General features: G+C 46.5%; 1 protein-coding gene across 1 annotated transcript in view; it reads right to left on the bottom strand.

Annotated features, from left to right (window-relative positions):
• NCAM1 (neural cell adhesion molecule 1) overlaps positions 1 to 11,528 on the bottom strand; it is a 61,862-nt gene extending 50,334 nt beyond the window's left edge. The window contains exons 1-7 of the mRNA XM_054725004.1: positions 11,501 to 11,528; positions 10,945 to 11,019; positions 9,038 to 9,256; positions 7,837 to 7,980; positions 7,328 to 7,465; positions 6,010 to 6,127; positions 5,396 to 5,562 (exon numbers count right to left, since the gene is read on the bottom strand). Of these exons, the coding sequence (XP_054580979.1) occupies positions 5,396 to 5,562; positions 6,010 to 6,127; positions 7,328 to 7,465; positions 7,837 to 7,980; positions 9,038 to 9,256; positions 10,945 to 11,019; positions 11,501 to 11,528 (889 nt within the window). The remainder of the gene's footprint in view (positions 1 to 5,395; positions 5,563 to 6,009; positions 6,128 to 7,327; positions 7,466 to 7,836; positions 7,981 to 9,037; positions 9,257 to 10,944; positions 11,020 to 11,500) is intronic.
• Between the last annotated feature and the right edge of the window lie 5,612 nt (positions 11,529 to 17,140).

The raw sequence follows: 17,140 nt of genomic DNA, 5'->3' as shown, positions 1-17,140 counted from the left end.
GGAGCCCATGAATAAGGTCTTCCTCTAGGAAGGCTTTGTGTCTACCTTGATAAATAGGACTTTGAGAAAGGCCACCGCTCATATTGGATGCAGTAAGTGTTAAGTGCTGTTGAGGAGGTTTAGTGCTAAAATCACAGATTGAGAAGTTAAAAAAAAAAAATCAGCCAGACAACTGAATTCACTAAAACTGAACATTTTTTTTTTTTTTTGAGGGGCGGGGTGTGTGTGTGTGTGTGTTGAAGGTGGTTTTTGGAATTTCTGGGCTCTTGAAACCTAGTCAGATGCTGTGATCTAGACAGTGTTTGCTGACCTTCTCCTGACCCACAGCACTTGGTCCTGGCCGGCAAAGGTTAACAGAAGATGAAGGACAAGTTAGGGTCTATTAATAATATTTGGTCTCGATGGCTCCATTTCACAGATGGTTATAAAGGGTGCACCATATAAGTCTCTGGAAAAAGGAAAACTATATTCTTATTAAAAACATTGTTAACAATGACTCATTTTGCACAGTCTACAGAGGCTGTTTGGAAGGAAGGAAGGGTCCACTGATGACTTAGTATCTCTGCACTCCAGAAGCAGGGCTATTGTCAGAACTAACTACAGGCTTAGAATGCTGCCTTGGAAATAGAATAGCGATATTAGTCATTGTCCAGATTGGACCACACCTGAGTGTGGAAAGGCGTGCTCTGATCATTACATTGGGACAGTGGGCAAGCAGGGCAGGTGCAGGGTTTCTTCCCTCTGCACACTAGCATCCAGAGGCACCTGTCCAGGTTTTACCTACGAGGGCACTTGCACCATCTTAATTCACCTCTGCTGTGGGCCCTTGACTTTGGATCCCTGTTCTACTCTCCACCTGTCCCATGGGACCTAATGCCCCAGACTGTGCCATTGCCCCTCTCCCTGTGGACCCTCCTGTGAGCACCCCTGATCTCCTCTTCCAGCACATCCACAGATCTGCACCCTGCCACTGAGGGCCAGCCTTGTCTACTCCTACCCCAATCCAGGCTTCTGTAAGCCCAGTCCATGAAGGACTGTGGGGTCCTGCTTCTGTGAACTGAGACATTGGACGTGACCAGGTGCACCTTCCTTCAACTCATTTGTCCTTTGCTATAACTCACAAGGTCTGCTTTGGTCCTTAGGGGTTAGCTAAGCAACGCTTCTGCCACTGATGAACTTGCCTGAGCCCTCAGCAGCATGAGACCTTAAGAGCATTCGTGTGAGCATAACAAGAATCTGTGGGGGAAAAAATACTCCCTCAGAAGGGCTTACAGGGAGAGGAGCAATGGAAATTCACTGCCAAATTTAAAGGAACGAGGATGCAACTACTTAGTAAAAAGAGCGTCTGGCTGATAACTAGGGCGATGCACACTAGAACGTTTCCCTTTCTTAGGAAAATGATGTCATTCAGGTGCAATTATGGCAGACCCTAATTAGATGTGTCCCTACCATACTAATTGCCATCCCTTCTTGATCCACATGAGTGCTGAGCGCTTCTTTATTGTCTAAGCTACAGGTTTCTTTGCTCTCCTATCTCATTGCTGCCGACTCTGATGCCACTAGGGAGCCTGACCCATTTCTCCCCTGGTGCTAGTCCCAGATTGCAAACCTGAGGGGAAAGAAAGGGAGAAAAAGGGTGAAAGAAAGATGCAGCCCAAACTAGCTGGCCTTTCCTAACCTGGTTCTCTGGCCCAATTACCAGTCTCCTAAACTAATGGTGGAGGCCAGAAGGAGGAGGAGAAAAGGAGATCAAGAACATGAATGGAGAGGGAAGGGAGAGTGTACATGGGGTACTATGTTACTCCAGGGAGGCTAGTGAACTCTCCCGCAGATATTACAGAAGAGCATCTCATTCTTGATGGGGCTGGACTAGGCATGGTCCCTAAGAGTCTATGGTTTTCTTCCCTGTCTCTGTAGGCATCAGGCCACCTCTCCACTGTTGCTGTGCTGCATATACTCCAGTGCACATCCTCCCAGCTGCAGCTTTGGGCAAGAAACTGTGGTAGGAGAGAGAGAGAGAGAGCAAGAGAGAGAGAGAGAGAGAGAGAGAGAGAGAGAGAGAGAGAGAGAGAGAGAGAAACTGAGTGTGTGTGTGTGTGTGTGTGTGTGTGTGTGAGAGAGAGAGAGAGAGAGAGAGAGAGAGAGAGAGAGAGAGAGAGGCAGGAGGGGATCCCTGGGGGGCGGTGGGTAGAAAGACAAAGCCTGCCTTGCCACAGTTCCTACATCTCACTTTCTGTACCTCATTGCCCACTTCCCTGGACCTCACCACTCCCTTCACTCAAGCGTAGCCCTGCATGGCTCCTGCCTCACTCCCACACCTCCTTCTCAGTGCAGCTGTCACCACCAGAGAGGCTGAAGCCAAGAGCTGTCCTCAACCAGCCAAGCTAGAACCAAGTGTGCTTCCACAGAGAAGCCAAGTTATCCATGATGGTAAAGGAGAACACCAATTTCACTATCGCCAGTCATTCCACATGTAATTTAGATATAATATGTGTTAAATTTGGTTTCATGGGACAGCAACTACCACTGATAGCTCAGGGAATGGACTTATAAGCTGGGCTTGATTCTTGGACAGGGCACCTAATATCCCTTTGCTCAGTTTCCTCATTTGTAAATTGGAGATAATAATTAATCTACCTCATAGGGTTGTGTTGAGGATTAAAAGAGCTAATTTATTAATAGAACTTCACATAGTGCTTGACACATTATAGTGTTCACTTCTGTTCAGTATTGTTATTATTATTATTATTTTGATGGGGCTAATATCTAAAAGAATTTTCTAGGGAGGGGGGAGAGATCAACCAAAGGACTTGTGTGCATGCATTTGAGCCTATCCAATGGTTAAGTTCAACAGGGTGTTGGGGCATCCGTGGGGAGGGGTGTGGGATGGGAATGGGGGATGAGGACAAATATGTGACACCTTAATCAATAAAGAAATTAAAAAATAAATAAATAAAAATTTTCTAAAACAAGTCATCATTATACATTTTTGGCTCATCTCTCTGCCACATACATTATGATTAATTCACACAAAACTAATTTCTGTAGCCTCAATTATCCAAATACTAATACCTATTACATGTCAAGCACTCTCCTAGGCACTGGGGGACATCTGGGGGTAGAACAGACAGAGGTCCCTGTCCACAAGCTCATATTTGGGACACATGTCCTTCCTGCCTCCATGCCTGTGCCCGTTGGCCTGCGATGCTCACTCATCCTGCCTCTTCTGGGAAACTCCGACTTGTTTACTAGCACAGCATTTGCAAGGGCTTCTCTAACTTCTGTCACACAGGACCAGAGATCCTTCCTACAAAACACTGAGCATATTGCTATTATGAAGTCGTTATAAAGGATGAAATATTTGAGTGTTGACCATCTTAATGAGCTAGGGAACCCACTGATGAGAACAGAACCTACTGATGAGAAAAGAGTGCATGTCATTCATCCTTGTGACTTTGGCAATGGCGAAGTCTATATGGGGCACTCAAATGTTGTTGAATGACACTATCTATTATAATTTATATGTTGCTCTCTCTCATTCATCTCAGGGTCAAAGGGCCATATCTTTAGCCCCTCTGTTTAGGAACAATGGTATTCAATAAATACTTGTTGAATGAAGGAATAAATTAACAAATGCATTTGTCTCTCTCTATAATATGAAATAAACTTAGTGTGACTGGGAAGACCAGTCAGAATTAGAGAAATGACTGTCAAGAATATTTTCAAGAAATTTAGCTTTCACCTTCAAGTATGTACTCAGTTACATACTGAATTAATCTGAATCAAACTGATACACTGTTTATAAACCCAATTGTTATTAATGAATAAATAAGATTCATCTGTGATTAGGAAGTCCAATTGCATATAGATGCTTGATTTTCAAAGCTCTGTGTTTACAAACATGGATCAGTTCTCCTGATCAGGCTAAACAAGCAGGTCCCATGCAGCTTCCCAGGCATGAACCTGTGACACCTGCTCTAGTAGCACTATCTACAATGGACCAGCTTAGCTGTGTGTGTGTGTGTATGTGTGTGTGTGTGTGTGTGTGTGTGTGTGTGTGTGTGTGTGTGTTAATATACTTTTATTGATTTCAGAGAGAGGAAGGGAGAGGGAGAGAGAGACACATCAATGATGACGAAGAATCATTGATCGGCTGCCTCCTACAGGCCCCCTATTGGGGATCGAGCCTGCAACCTGGGCATGTGCCCTGCAGAGGAATCGAACTGTGACCTCCTGGTTCATAGGTTGACACTCAACCACTGAACTACATCGGCTGGGCTTAGCTGTGGTTTTTAAAAAGATGAGCAGAGAGAGTAGAGAGCCATTAGGTTGAACATTTTCCCACCACAAATCCTTTTTTCCAAGGTCAGGTCAAAATTTATTTCAGTTCTAAATGCATGGAAATTAACTGAGTTTATAAAGAAGAAGTGAATAGAGGTGTGAGGACTCTTTTCATGACTTCTATGACACTGTTTCACACAGGCCAGGGAAAGAAGAAAAGGGAAACGGAAGCACTGGTCACTAATATGTACCAAGGGCCTATGATGAGTCTGGTGGTGTTGGGCGTGCCAGAGAAAAGGCAATGTATTCGACTAAGTCTCTCACCTCCACTAAGTGTGTGCTCTGCTATCTTGGAGTCTACACACTTAGTGAAGGTGAGAGACAAAACAATTCCCAAAACAAATATGTAAATGAGGTCAGCTCAGGTACTGGTAAGTACAATGATGAAGACACAGTAAGGCTAATGGAAGAGATTAGTGGAGGCAGAGGAGCTGGTGGTGATACAGTTGCTGCATGAGGCAAGGCAGTGAAGGGAGGACTCATTGAGAAGGTTGTTGAGTTGAGATCTGAATGGTGGAAGAGGAGAAGTAGCTGGGAGCAGATCTGGGCGAATGACATTCCAAGCAGAAGGAACATCAAGTGCAATGTCCCTGAGGCAGGGAACAAGCGTGCTATGCCCCGAGGGACAGAAAGGAGGCCTGAGGGTGTTAAATGTGGAACAAAGTGGAGGAAGGATAAGATGGGGAAGGAAGGTGGGCTAGTTCAGGTTTAGTCTTGCGGCCAAGGTAGGGAGTCTAGATTTTATTCTGATTGCAATAGGAAGTCACGGGAGGGCTTTAAACAGAGGAGTGACACTAAGGTCATTCTCACACTTAAGGAGTGAACAGGAGGGAATGAAGGGGACCCATGGGAGGTAGGCCGGGAGACCAGCTAGAAGGCTGTCTCTTTGACCAGGGGAGCGGGAGAGTGGCTTGAACTGGGGCATAGGTGGCAGAACTGGCATGAAGAGGCTGCATTTGGGATAGATTCTGAGGCAGAGTGGACAGGCTCTTGCGGATGGATTGAGTATGCAGGGTAAGGGGAATTTAGTGACCTTGACCCCCACTGTCCTTACCAAAAACTTTGAGGTGGATGGACGCGTCCTGCTCTCCAGCCTTGTTCTCGGCGATGCAGACATACTCAGCTTCATCGTTCTTATCCACCCTCCTGATGGTCAGCTCCGAACTGTCGTCACTAAAAACGTACTTCTCGTCTTCCTCATTCTCTATCAGATCTCCATCCCTACAAGGTGCACAAAGGCAAAGTACCACGATTTTGACCACAGAGGGAAGATGTTTGTTTTTAATTTGTTTTCATAAAATGCAGTCTGAGCCTATGGGAAAGGCTCAGTCTTCACAAAAAGTTAAGACATCAAATTGTATTTCCAAATATACCTTAGATTCCTCCACCCAAACTTCTGATTCTGTCCCTGGGCTATAAACTGCACTCACAGACATATCAAAGAGGGCCTCCAAGACCACACTCTCTACCCACAATCTGAGGATGCAGGAGGAATCCAATGCACAACGCAGGAGATCCATGCAGGAGAGGAGAGTGCATCCTGTACCGGGAGTCAAGGACATCCCCAGGCAGGCTGTCCCTGCTCCATGGCCATGCCAACCCGGAGCAGGCCCTGTCCTGGCCCCTTCACCATTAGTCCCTGATCCAATGCAGGAGCCAGGATCTTACTTTGTCCAGCTCATGGTGGGCTCCGGGAAGCCTTCAGCATCACACACCAGGGTGACGGACTGGCCGAGGTTGGCGGTGGCATTCACGATGCTTTGCCTGGCCTGGACGGTGGGTGGTACTGAAGGAAAGAAGGGCTGTCAGGGGTGGTTGTGAAAACTTGGAAGAATCCAGTGGCCTGGAGAAGAGGCACTTCTAGGGAACCCTAAGTCAAGGGTCACACCGGGGGTCAAGAGTCCTGGGCAGCTGCAGAGTTAGTGTAAGGGATCTAAATTCAGGCACTTACTAAATAATTATTGTAAACTGAATAAATAATTCACCCCAAAATGGACTAGTGTTTTATAACAATATACAAGTGTGGGCAAAAGTAGGATCACAGGTGTATTATTATTTATTTATTACTATACTTATTATTACTGATCTACTTTTGCTCACTCCTGTATAATGTTGTATTTTAGTAATATAGCTTCTGAAGCTATATTAATGCATTTTATTCATTTAAAATGGTGTTTAATTCATAGTAGCTATTTATTATTATATATTTTTTCAATCAGTGCATATTCAACTTACAACTACCATGGCTAGGGAACTTGATGTTCAAAATGGGACTCTTCATACTGGAAAAGGTTGAAATTCCTGATCCCGGTGATTAAATGGTTAATGCCAATTTGAAATGCACCAGTGCACCAGGGTGACATTTCTCTGGAAATGTCATAAGCAGCCCTGTGCACAAACTGTTTTGCCAAAGGAATGAAGTGGGGGAGGGGTGTTGGCAAAAGTATATATCAATAGCCCAAACAATCTGACCATGTTATACTTATTTTCTTAATACTGACATTATAGTTTCCTGTAAACATCTTGTAAATGTCAGATCGATTCCACTGGTGTGTTTATTTGACATTGCAAATTGAGATTAATAAGCCCATGGGCCATGATTCTGACTATTCTGAGGCCTGAATTGATTATAATATTTTCTTTGCACACTGAACCAGGGGACTAATTTCACAATTACGGTAGCATCAAGGACAACGAAGGCTGAATAAGAATGTATTAGTAAGCACAGGGAAAGTTTCTAGTGGTTCAAGACAATGAAGAGCATTCAAAATCTGCACTAATAGTCCCCATAGTTGAGGGAAACCCAAAAGGCAAGTATATATATTGTTTTTTTACAAAGAACCAAGCAGGAGGCAATAGGAAGTAGGGGGATTCAGCCGAGATTGAATGAGTCTACACTTTATACACCAAAGAGGAGGTTAAAGAGAATGATATTGGGGACCAAGGTTGTAGCAATGGAGATAGTAGGAAGAATGGATCTCCTCACCATTCACAATGACCTGAATGTCCTTGAAGTTGATCTCCCCCCGTGCCAGGATCCTGCCCTCACATCGGTAAGTACCCTCATCTGTTTTCTTGATGTTCCGAATCTGCAGGTAGTTGTTGGACAGGACTATGAATCGGACTAGAAGAGACAAGAGGCAGGTTCATCCAAGGATCAGTTAGAGAACTTGTATCTGTAGGAAGGTCGCTGAGCCTTTCCCTTTTCCTAGCTTCAGTCTTATGGGGTGCTGCTTTAAGCTGAAATAAAAAAATGTGTCTCTGGCTTTGACATAGAGCCAAGAGCAAATGTCTATTGTAAATTTGTCTCTTTCTTTGGAGAAAGTCCCTGAACATACAAGCTACAGCCATATACCCATTTAGGATCTAAACTGCATGTGGTTCTGGGAGGGACACTGGAGTTTGGGTCAAAATGTCTCAGAGGCCGGCAGAGATGGAACTCTAGGGCACTTGGTGGCCCAGGGGAAAGGCAGCTGCCAGGGAATCAGGTCTCACCATCTTTTTTCAGGATGACATCTCGACCTTTGTGTTTCCAGATGATGGTTGGGGGTAGAGAGCTGACCACATCACACACGATCACTGCGTCTTCCCCCTCTCTGAACTCCTGGGGAGTTGGTGCATTCTTGAACATGAGCTTCTCTGGAAAATGAGCAAGAAAAGAGTGAGGGAAAACAGCTGGTTTTCCCATGAAGATCCCTTTCCACTGGCGCCAAACTGCCTGAATTCCAGTTGCAGGCAACTCTCAAGACATATATACAATGGAATAGAGAGGGTTCCACCCAGTACTTGGTCAAAGATGCCAGGTGGAGCGGCTGGCACAAGTAGGGGAATATGTTGTGGAAGTTTGGCAATCAACGTCTATCACTGAGTGCTACATTTATCACACTTTGTGCATGAAACATCTGTGGAGGGAAAGGAAGGTCTTTACCAGGGTCCCTTGCCATGTGGAATAGTGCCATTGAGACACAGTGTGTAAGTAGAATGAACTGGTAGAACACCTATTCTACAATGAACAGCAGGAGTTATCAATCCTTTCTCTGTCTCCCACTCTATGTGGTACCCCAACCTCAACTTTCCTACAGCAGAGAGAATTTTAAAGAATCGAACAGAAGAAAAGCAATAATGGCAATAAATACCGTGACAATCCATACTGTTCCATTAGCTGTCACCCACCATTACACTGGCCAATGGGACAGATGCATGATTACAAGGTGATGAGATACCACCATCAGACCAAGTAGCAATTAGAGCTGCCTGTTCTGAGTGGCACGGAGTGTTCAAATAAATAATATCCCCCTAACCCTTCACTGAGCTTTTTGACTCCATTACCAGCACGGAAGAGTGAAATAAGAGGGGACCCTGAATTGTACAACAGTTAGTCAACACTTGGTGAAGGGATGTGGCACCCATAATAGTTCTCTGGGAACTGTGTAGTTTGAATTTAGAGTTGGATGCCAGTGGGAGGTTGCTGTGACCAGCATGAACCTGGGTTGTGAGTTCTGAGTTGGCCCAGCATCATTTAAGAGCATATTGGAGCTCTTAGTACAATTCAGAAAAGACTTAGGGTGTGGCAAGAAGGAAAGAAGCCCTGTCAAGCCCTCAGCTGGTCCTCTATTGCCATCCCACTCTGCCTGCTGCCCATGTATCTTCCTGGCCAAAGACGAGGACAAATATAGAAGAAGGAGGAGGCTCTTACGGAAGATCTTCACGTTGACGGTGGCCTCTGACTCACTGCCGTCCTCGCCAGTGACAACACACTTGTAAATGCCGGCATCGTCAATGTCGGCATTGTAGATGGTGAGGGTAGAAGAAGAGTCATCATTCCATACCACTGAGATCCGCTGCTGGTTCGGGGTGAGCTTTTCTCCATTGGGGGAGAACCAGGAGATGTCTTTATCTTTGGCCTCCCCTGCCACTGAAGAGGAAGAGATTATTTTCGAACCACAGAAGTTAAAAAGACAAAGTCCCCTCCTGGGTCAGTGGTACTCAGCAAGAGCTACCGTACAGAGATCTTCAGGCGTGATGATTGGGGAGCGTGACCATTTCTGTAGAGTGTCATTCTGGCTTCTGTGTTGAACTGTGATTATGTAACACCACCTACGATATTTGGAAGGGACTCAACAAGTACTGGTGCCAGCATCTCATAGCGGTCCTATCCTTCGCGAGGGAAGAGAGGAGATATTTGCTGAGGACCTACTGTGTGCTGAGCACTCAGCTAGGAGCTTACAGCTTCATGAATGAGAGTGGGGGGCAAAAGGAGTCAGCATATCTAGGAGCTGAGATCGAGGAACTAGCTAGTTTGAGCGAAGTGATCAGTTTGTATTCAAAGGCTCAGATTGTGGTCTCTTGAGTGGAAGATGAGACACTGGTTAGCCTAGGAGTGTGGACTCCAACTACTTTTATCCTAGCATCTGCCTGCACAAACTGGCATGACTGGCATTCCAGCAGCCCTGCCACAGACAGACAAATTCATTTCCTTCAATGCTGAGAAGAAGACAGCTAGAATCAGCCAAATGTCCTTTCCCCAGGCACCGCAGAGAGACAGACATTGCTGCTCAGCTGCCTCAGACACTGAGCTGGACCAGGGCTCTGGACCCGGCCACGTGGCTTCACCCAGCCCTTTGCACACGCCTCTCTAGCCCACATCACCATCCCCGCACAGATGCTTGGTATGGAAATGAAGCCGTCTTCCTCTCAGGGCCCATTATGTTTTCAATAAATATCGCTATTTGCAAGATGTGCTGTGGGCTCCATGCTGCATACCTAGATCATGTAAATTGCCAAAATGAAGGCGAAGCTGGAGTGAACGCATCCGGCGGCCGCAGCCACCTCACCCAATGCAAATCAGGAAAGCATTCCAAGGCCCCTCCTGCTGCAAGTGACTCCTTAAATGTCACAGTTTACACCTAGCTCAGCTCTTTCCTGGTTCCCCCACTTTCCAAATCCCAGGCATATCACTTACAGAGAATTCAAAGCTTAATTCGAAGCCTGATCCTCCACAGGACAGCTCCTGGTAATTATCTGAGCTGTGGAAATGGGGCATAATTTCTAAAGAGAAAACAAGGACACCAGCTCTGCCAATCCTAGAGCTCTGGTGGGGGCAGTGGGACAGAATATTGGATTCACAATGGACCTGGAAACTCAGGACACGCGTCCGCACTGCAGAAGAGACACCAGTGCTCAATTTCCTTTCAGGCAAGTTTTGCGCTTGGATTTTCCTGTTCCGGGGATTCTGAGAATAAGCCTCACACTGACTCACTGAAGCATCATTTCTTCCTCTGCTGTCAGTTATGAGCTCTGGATGCGTTCAGAGTGGGGGCTCGGAGCTGACTCACTCTTCTGGGAGTTGTGCTGACTCTCCCAGGAACATCCCCAGTGCTCCACCACCAAGTGCAAGTCCAGATACAGTTCCCTGTGCTGGGGCTGCCCTTTGAGAGGGGCGGGAGAGGGCCCGAGAGCCTCCTTGGCTCCCAAGTCACACTGTTGACCCTACAGCAAAGCGAAACCAAGAATTTTGGGTGCGGTGCGAGCAGCCAGCACACAGCCCATGGCTGTTGGTCTGCAGGGAGGATGCCCTGCATGCAGTGGGCCCTGGGCACTTGCCTTGGCATAAGAAGAATTTGGACTCTCCAACGCTGATTTCCCCCTGGCTGGGAACAATATCCACCTGCAGAGAAGCTGAAAAAGACGAAGTCCAGTTTAAACACACATTCACAGTCCTAAGAACGAAACCCAGAGCTTTCATTCAAAACTGGCGTTTATAGCAGAGGGAGATGGCTGTTTGGGTTTTAAGAACCGGTCACCATCATAGATTCCACGGGTCCTCCTGTCGATTCCAGGAGTGGACATGGTCAGACCACTCACTGTGGCACTGCTGCCTCTGCCTCCTAGTGCCAGGTGCCCTGGGAGGTCTGGGGTGACCTCCGCACTGAGAAGGCCACGGTCCTACTCCAACCAGCAGCACTTCTGAGAGTCACGGACACAGCAGCTCGACAGCTCCTTTTGGAAACGAGGGCTGTGTGAGAGGGAAGCCTGCTGCTCCAGAACTCGGCACAGGGGTCTCCTGCCAGCCTGTCGCGCCGCCATGCTTAATGACTATGGAGAAGGACCCCACGGGATGGTCCAAATGGATTTGGAAGCAGGAGATGCCAATGCTCACCTTTCTCATGACTCGAGGACCAGTGCATCTCTTTCCATAATAGGAGTCAGCATCAAACATCCCCACCCCGATGAGTCAGACCCCCTTCTGAAATGCTAGCACCCGTGCCCTGGGAAGTTCCCCGAGTACCCTGACTGCTTGACCTGAATTTTCATTTGCACAGCCACGTGCTCTGTCATTGCACTCCACTGATAGGACAAAATACATTGCACTGGATCTCAGATTCCTGTACTCATTCAGCTCCTTGTTTATCTGTTCAGGACAGATAACTGTATCCATGAAAATACAGTTTTAGGGCAGAAAAGAAATGTTTTTGTTCATTTGGATTCCACTTCCTTCTGCCTCCTTTCCTCTTAGTAAATCTGAAGGCCAACAGACATTTGGTTCAATGCATGTAGCTTCATAAAACCCATGGGAAGGAGGGGCTTGGACGAAACAGGCAGGGTAATGAAGACTCCGTGAGCCCTTCCTTAGAACAGCCATTTTCCCTGCACAGTGGAGGTGGGAATGCTGGTTGCCATGGTGAAGAACTTGCAGGCAGAGCTGCTGCAGGTCTCAGTCTGGAAGGGACCACAGTTGTGCTCAGCTGAATGGAAGGATCAAAGGGCCTGAGTGGGGGCTGTGAAGAGGAGCATCTCAGCTATTAGGGGTAAGGCTTTCCTAACCTCCTACCAACAGACAGAGCAGACCATGGCAAAACCCAGCAGGGGCAGCAGAGAAGGATGGCTTGGAGGAGACAGAGACCGAAAAGCGAAGGAGCCAGGGTAAGGAGAGGAGTCAGGCACAGGGTCCAGCTGGGAGAGGATGCTGAACACTCCACTGTGAGGATAAGAGGCGGGGACTCAAAGACTGCAAACACTGGTTTGGAAGAAATATTACTGTGATGGAGGGGCAGCTGGTCTCTCCCTCATGTGGTTAGCTGCTGATTACTCATTTGGGGCTCAGGACTGAATTCTTCCTGAGAGCAGTGCCGTCTTTGCCTCCCTTCCCTGCATGTCGCCCACAGCACACAGAGCTGCAATGGAACACAGTGTCAGACAAGGGACACTGCAGCCACAGCACCAGTGTGACTGGCTGGGCTGCTTCTCCCATCACTCTTTTCCCCGTGGAGTCAGTGCCATTCAATTCTACACTGAGGGAGCCGGAAGGAGTCTCAACCATCACCATGTCCCGCCTCCTCATTTTCTGGATGAGAAAAGCGAGGTTGAGAGACTTCCTGAAGGTCACTTCTAGGTAGGGCCAGGGTGACCCCAGAGCCCAGGCCACCCGGCTTTCAGCTAAGTGTTCTTTCTACTATGCAATGCTGCCTCTGCAAGTAGAGGCTAAACTGTTTCCATTCAAGTTAACAAGCAACCTGTCCATCCAGGGGAGCAACCTGGCCCTCCAACTCACCACCTCCTATTAGACCAGAGCGAGCCCAGAACGGACAGGGCCCACAGTGCTTGGGCGACAGCACAGTGCCATCCACCTTAAGGGCAAGCAGGACCTTTTCTATGTCCTTCTGCAGCTCAAATTCCAAGGTACAAGGGGCCCATGAAGCCCTGACCCTGTGCCCAGGCCATCCGCCACTTGGGTGCTGGCCCTTCCTGGAGCCCCGGGGCACTCGCTAGGGCACTGGAGGCTGCTTCTGCCTGCAGAGTTCATGGCCCACATGCTGAGCACCGCAGCCAGCTCCCACATCTGGATCCCGTTACTCTCACAGAACCTTTGCTGCTTTGAGAAGGATATTCTTACGCCAAGTGAAAAAACAGCCTTCATTTTCTCAGCTCTTTCCAAACAGAACATGACTCTCAAGGGGCCAGAGAACATGGCAAGGCTGAAGGGTTTCTTACTCAAATGTGGCTGGTGTCTACCTCTGGGCCGTGGTGGGAAATGAGAAACAAGAATTTCAAAGGAATTCCTACTTAAGCAGATCCCATGCACATATTTGTCATCACAGACATTTTTAAAGGAGAGAGATCCACTTAGAGACTTGACCCTTTGCACTCATGGAAAAGATGGTGAGATTCCTCCTTCCAAACAGCAGTGCCAGCTGGGCCAGAGGAAGCCCAGACTCTGGCCACCAGTGCCTGGATGCGTTCCACTGCCGCACATGCTGGTTCTTCCTCCCCAAATGCCACCGCGAATGATTAGGTTTAACGATGGTAAGTGGAACTCCTGCTCCAACCTGCAAACTCCCCTCCACTTCCTTTCTTCTTCTATTAGTTCTTTCATTGTTTCCAATAAAAATTCTTAACTTGTGCCTTTCTCTAGTTGCATATATGAATGAAATTTTCTAACCAGGCGTAACTCTTATGTTAAAGAAACTTATAAAAACATTTCTCCCAGAAAAATATCTCATCTCCTACTTTTCATTAACATTGCCTGTTGTCCACTTCATCTTTGATGCAGCCAAAGATACATTTGATAAACCTAGGTGTTGGGCCCATCTTCCTGCAGCCGCTTCACACTATCTGGTTTACCAAAGACACTTCCTTATTTAATCTGATGCGCACAATAGTTCTGAGATATAAAAAGTCCGATATTGTTTCCTTTCTACAAAAGAGGAAATTAAAGTTCAGAGAAATGAAATGACTTGTCCAGGGTAACTCAGCTAATGAGTAGTAAAGTCAGGATTAAAAGTCATTTAATTCTAAGGCTAGCTCTTCCCCACACTGCACAACTATCACTAACCTTCTGTTGGCTGCCCAACAGGCTCCTTTTCTATTAGTTATTATTTGCTCTCTTCCCAAATATGGGCCAGAAAGAGTAGAGTGCACAGAAATCTTATAATCAAGTTGCTGTCATCATTTCTACCATGGTTAACTGTAACTGGCCTCCTTGCTCACAGATAATCATAGCATTACTAGAGGCCCAGTGCACAAATTCGTGCATGGGTGGGGTCCCTTGGCCTGGCCTGTGATCTTGGCTGATCGGGGCTGTCTCGCCCAGTCCCAATCAGGGCCAATTGGGGCCTGCCGGCGGGGAGGGATGGACCGTGGGAGGTTGGTCGGCTGCAGGAGGTTGGCTGTGGGAGAGTACTGATCACCAGGGAGAAGCTCCTGCATTGAGCATCTGCCCCCTGATGGTCAGTGCACATCATAGCAACCGGTCAACCAGTTGACCGGTCTTAATGGTCACTTAGGCTTTTATATATATAGATAACCACCCTTTTACAGGTGGGGAAGTGGGGGTTCAGAATTAATTGTAACGGAGGAGTCAAGAATCAAATCCAGGCTGAATGGACAGGAAAGGCCCAGTCATTTTTATCCCTGTGAACAGACAGAAAAAGATTCTCCTGAGATTGAAATGATCCCTTTTTCCTTGTCTCATTTAGAAAGTAAAATAACCCCAGGGGAGAGTTTTATGTTTTAAAATGCATTTTCTGTTTAAATGTCTTTTTAAAAATTGATATGATATTCTGAAAGATATGCTGACTTGTTTATTAGGAAATAGCTTCAGGTGTGGATAGAAGTTTTCTAACTTCCAACTCCTGTAGCAGAAGCTAGCTATAGAGTTTCATTTGCTAATGAAAAGGGAATTCATGTTTCAGTTCGTCAAAGATGCTAAGGCACTTGTCAGGATGGGCGGGAGTCTTACGAAGGCAAAGCGACAGGAAAACATGATTCTGCTTTCAGAAAGGGGTTCCCAGGTTTCCCTGGAGTCAGCAACTTCTTGCAGCAGTTTATTGTACTGGTGTCCTTTTCAGGTTCTAATGTGCTTGCGGAGGTGGGAACTGAGAGCAGAAAGTGAACCCAGGTCTCTGTCCAGCTGATTGAAAAGACTTTCTGTTAAACGGTTACAGAAACACTGGCTGCTGAGGAAGACAGAGAGCAGCTGTGCCCCAGGCCCAGGGCAAGGCAGGCACACAATGAGGTGAGGCAGAGGCCTGGCCACAATGCCAGAGACGGGCCAACTAGAGGATTAATCTGATCAGTGGCTATGCACCAGATGAGGGGTTATTCTAGAACCTATTTAGTAATGGCTAGGGATTTCTGAAGAAGGCATCCAAGTGTCGCTATAACTTTATTTGGTGAGCTATTATTCTACAAGTGAGCCTTAAATGTCACTTAACCACTTGAACGAAGTAAACGGAATTCTAACGGCTCTTTCATTTGGGAAAGGCAGGTGTCTGCACCAGGAGGGTCATGACTGAGGCAGCCCCACTTGCCTGCAACAGTTTGCTCTCATTGGTAGCAAACTGCTCAAGGGAAAAAGGGCAACTTCACTGCTAAAGCAGCCGAACTCAATGAAAGTAAAATGAAAACTGCCCAGGCAGTTCTGCAGGGTGATTAAGGCCAAAGACTCTGGGCCAGACTGTGAGCTTGAATCTCAGCTTTGCCACTACTAGCTGTGTGATCTTGGCCAAGTTATTTAACCTCTGGTGCTTCTGTTTTCTTATCTGCAAAATGGGGAAAACAGAAACCCTCTCTTAGGGCTGTTGGAAAGAGGAAATGAATTAACATATGAGAAGCACTTAGAATAAGGTCTGGCACATAATAAACATTTTATACTTGTGTATTCTTCTTATTTTTTAAGGGTTTTTTAAAATTGATTTTTAGAGTGAGGGGAAGGGAGAGGGAGAGAAAGAGAAACATCGAAGTGAGAGAGAAATATTGATTGGTTGCCTCCTAAACTCACACGGACCAGGGATCGACCCCACAACCCAGGCATGTGCCCTGACTGGGAATGTAACCAGCAACCTCTCAGTGCATGGGGTGATACCCTACCAACTGAGCCACACCAGCCAGGCTGTATTATTGGTCTTAATAAACCTATATAAACAACCCTTTCCAAAGAAATTATATGGTTACTATTTTTGAGGGAAGCCATGTTTCTCTTTATGGTTTAAAATAAAGTAGTAACCTTTCCTAATGATCCAGTTGGTGGTCAGGTGACCTGATTCTACTCTTCATTAATTTAAGATATTTTACCTGCCAGTCAGAACTTTTTTTTGCTATAGAAGATGACTGTATTTGCCTGGCCGGTGTGGCTCATTGGTGGAACCAGTAGGTACGATTTGATTCCTGGTCAGGGCACATGCCTGGGTTGCAGGTTCAATGCCCAGTATGGGGTGTGCAGGAGGTGGCTGATCAATGATTCCCTCTAATCATTGATGTTTCTACCCCTCTCCCTTCCTTTATCTGAAATCAATAAGAACATATTAAAAATAAAAAATGACTGAATTCAAAGTCAAAAAACAATGTGGGTACCGTAGGCAAGTCACTTCACTTTGGCCTCAGTTTTCTCATCTGCAAATGTGGATTATAATCAAACTGAATTCTTGTGGCTGGATTGTCATGAGAATTAAAAGTCAGGAATGAGTCCTGATTAAGATGTCAGAAACTGGAGTCAGAGAGGCCTGTGTCCACTTTCCAGCTCTGATGCTTAGTAACGCTGAGTTCTCAGGAGACTCTCAGCGCCTGTTTTCCACATCTGTAAATGAACATAACAACCCTGCTGATCTCAGGGCTGCTGAGATGATTTAGTAAAGCAATGTTTATAAAGTGCCAAGTACAAGGTCAACTGTGTTGGTTGTTTTTTAAATGACAGTGCATGTATGATAGTACTTTGAACTTAGACACACAGACAGAGACACACACACACACCCCAAACAAAATCCCCAATAATGCTTGTAATGAGAATGAGATAGCAGAAACC

The sequence above is a fragment of the Eptesicus fuscus genome, chromosome 13 (assembly GCF_027574615.1).
Source record: "Eptesicus fuscus isolate TK198812 chromosome 13, DD_ASM_mEF_20220401, whole genome shotgun sequence".
NCBI classification, from domain to species: Eukaryota; Metazoa; Chordata; class Mammalia; order Chiroptera; family Vespertilionidae; genus Eptesicus; species Eptesicus fuscus.
Note: the sequence above shows the minus strand (reverse complement) of the source record. Positions and strands in the feature narration are given on the sequence as shown.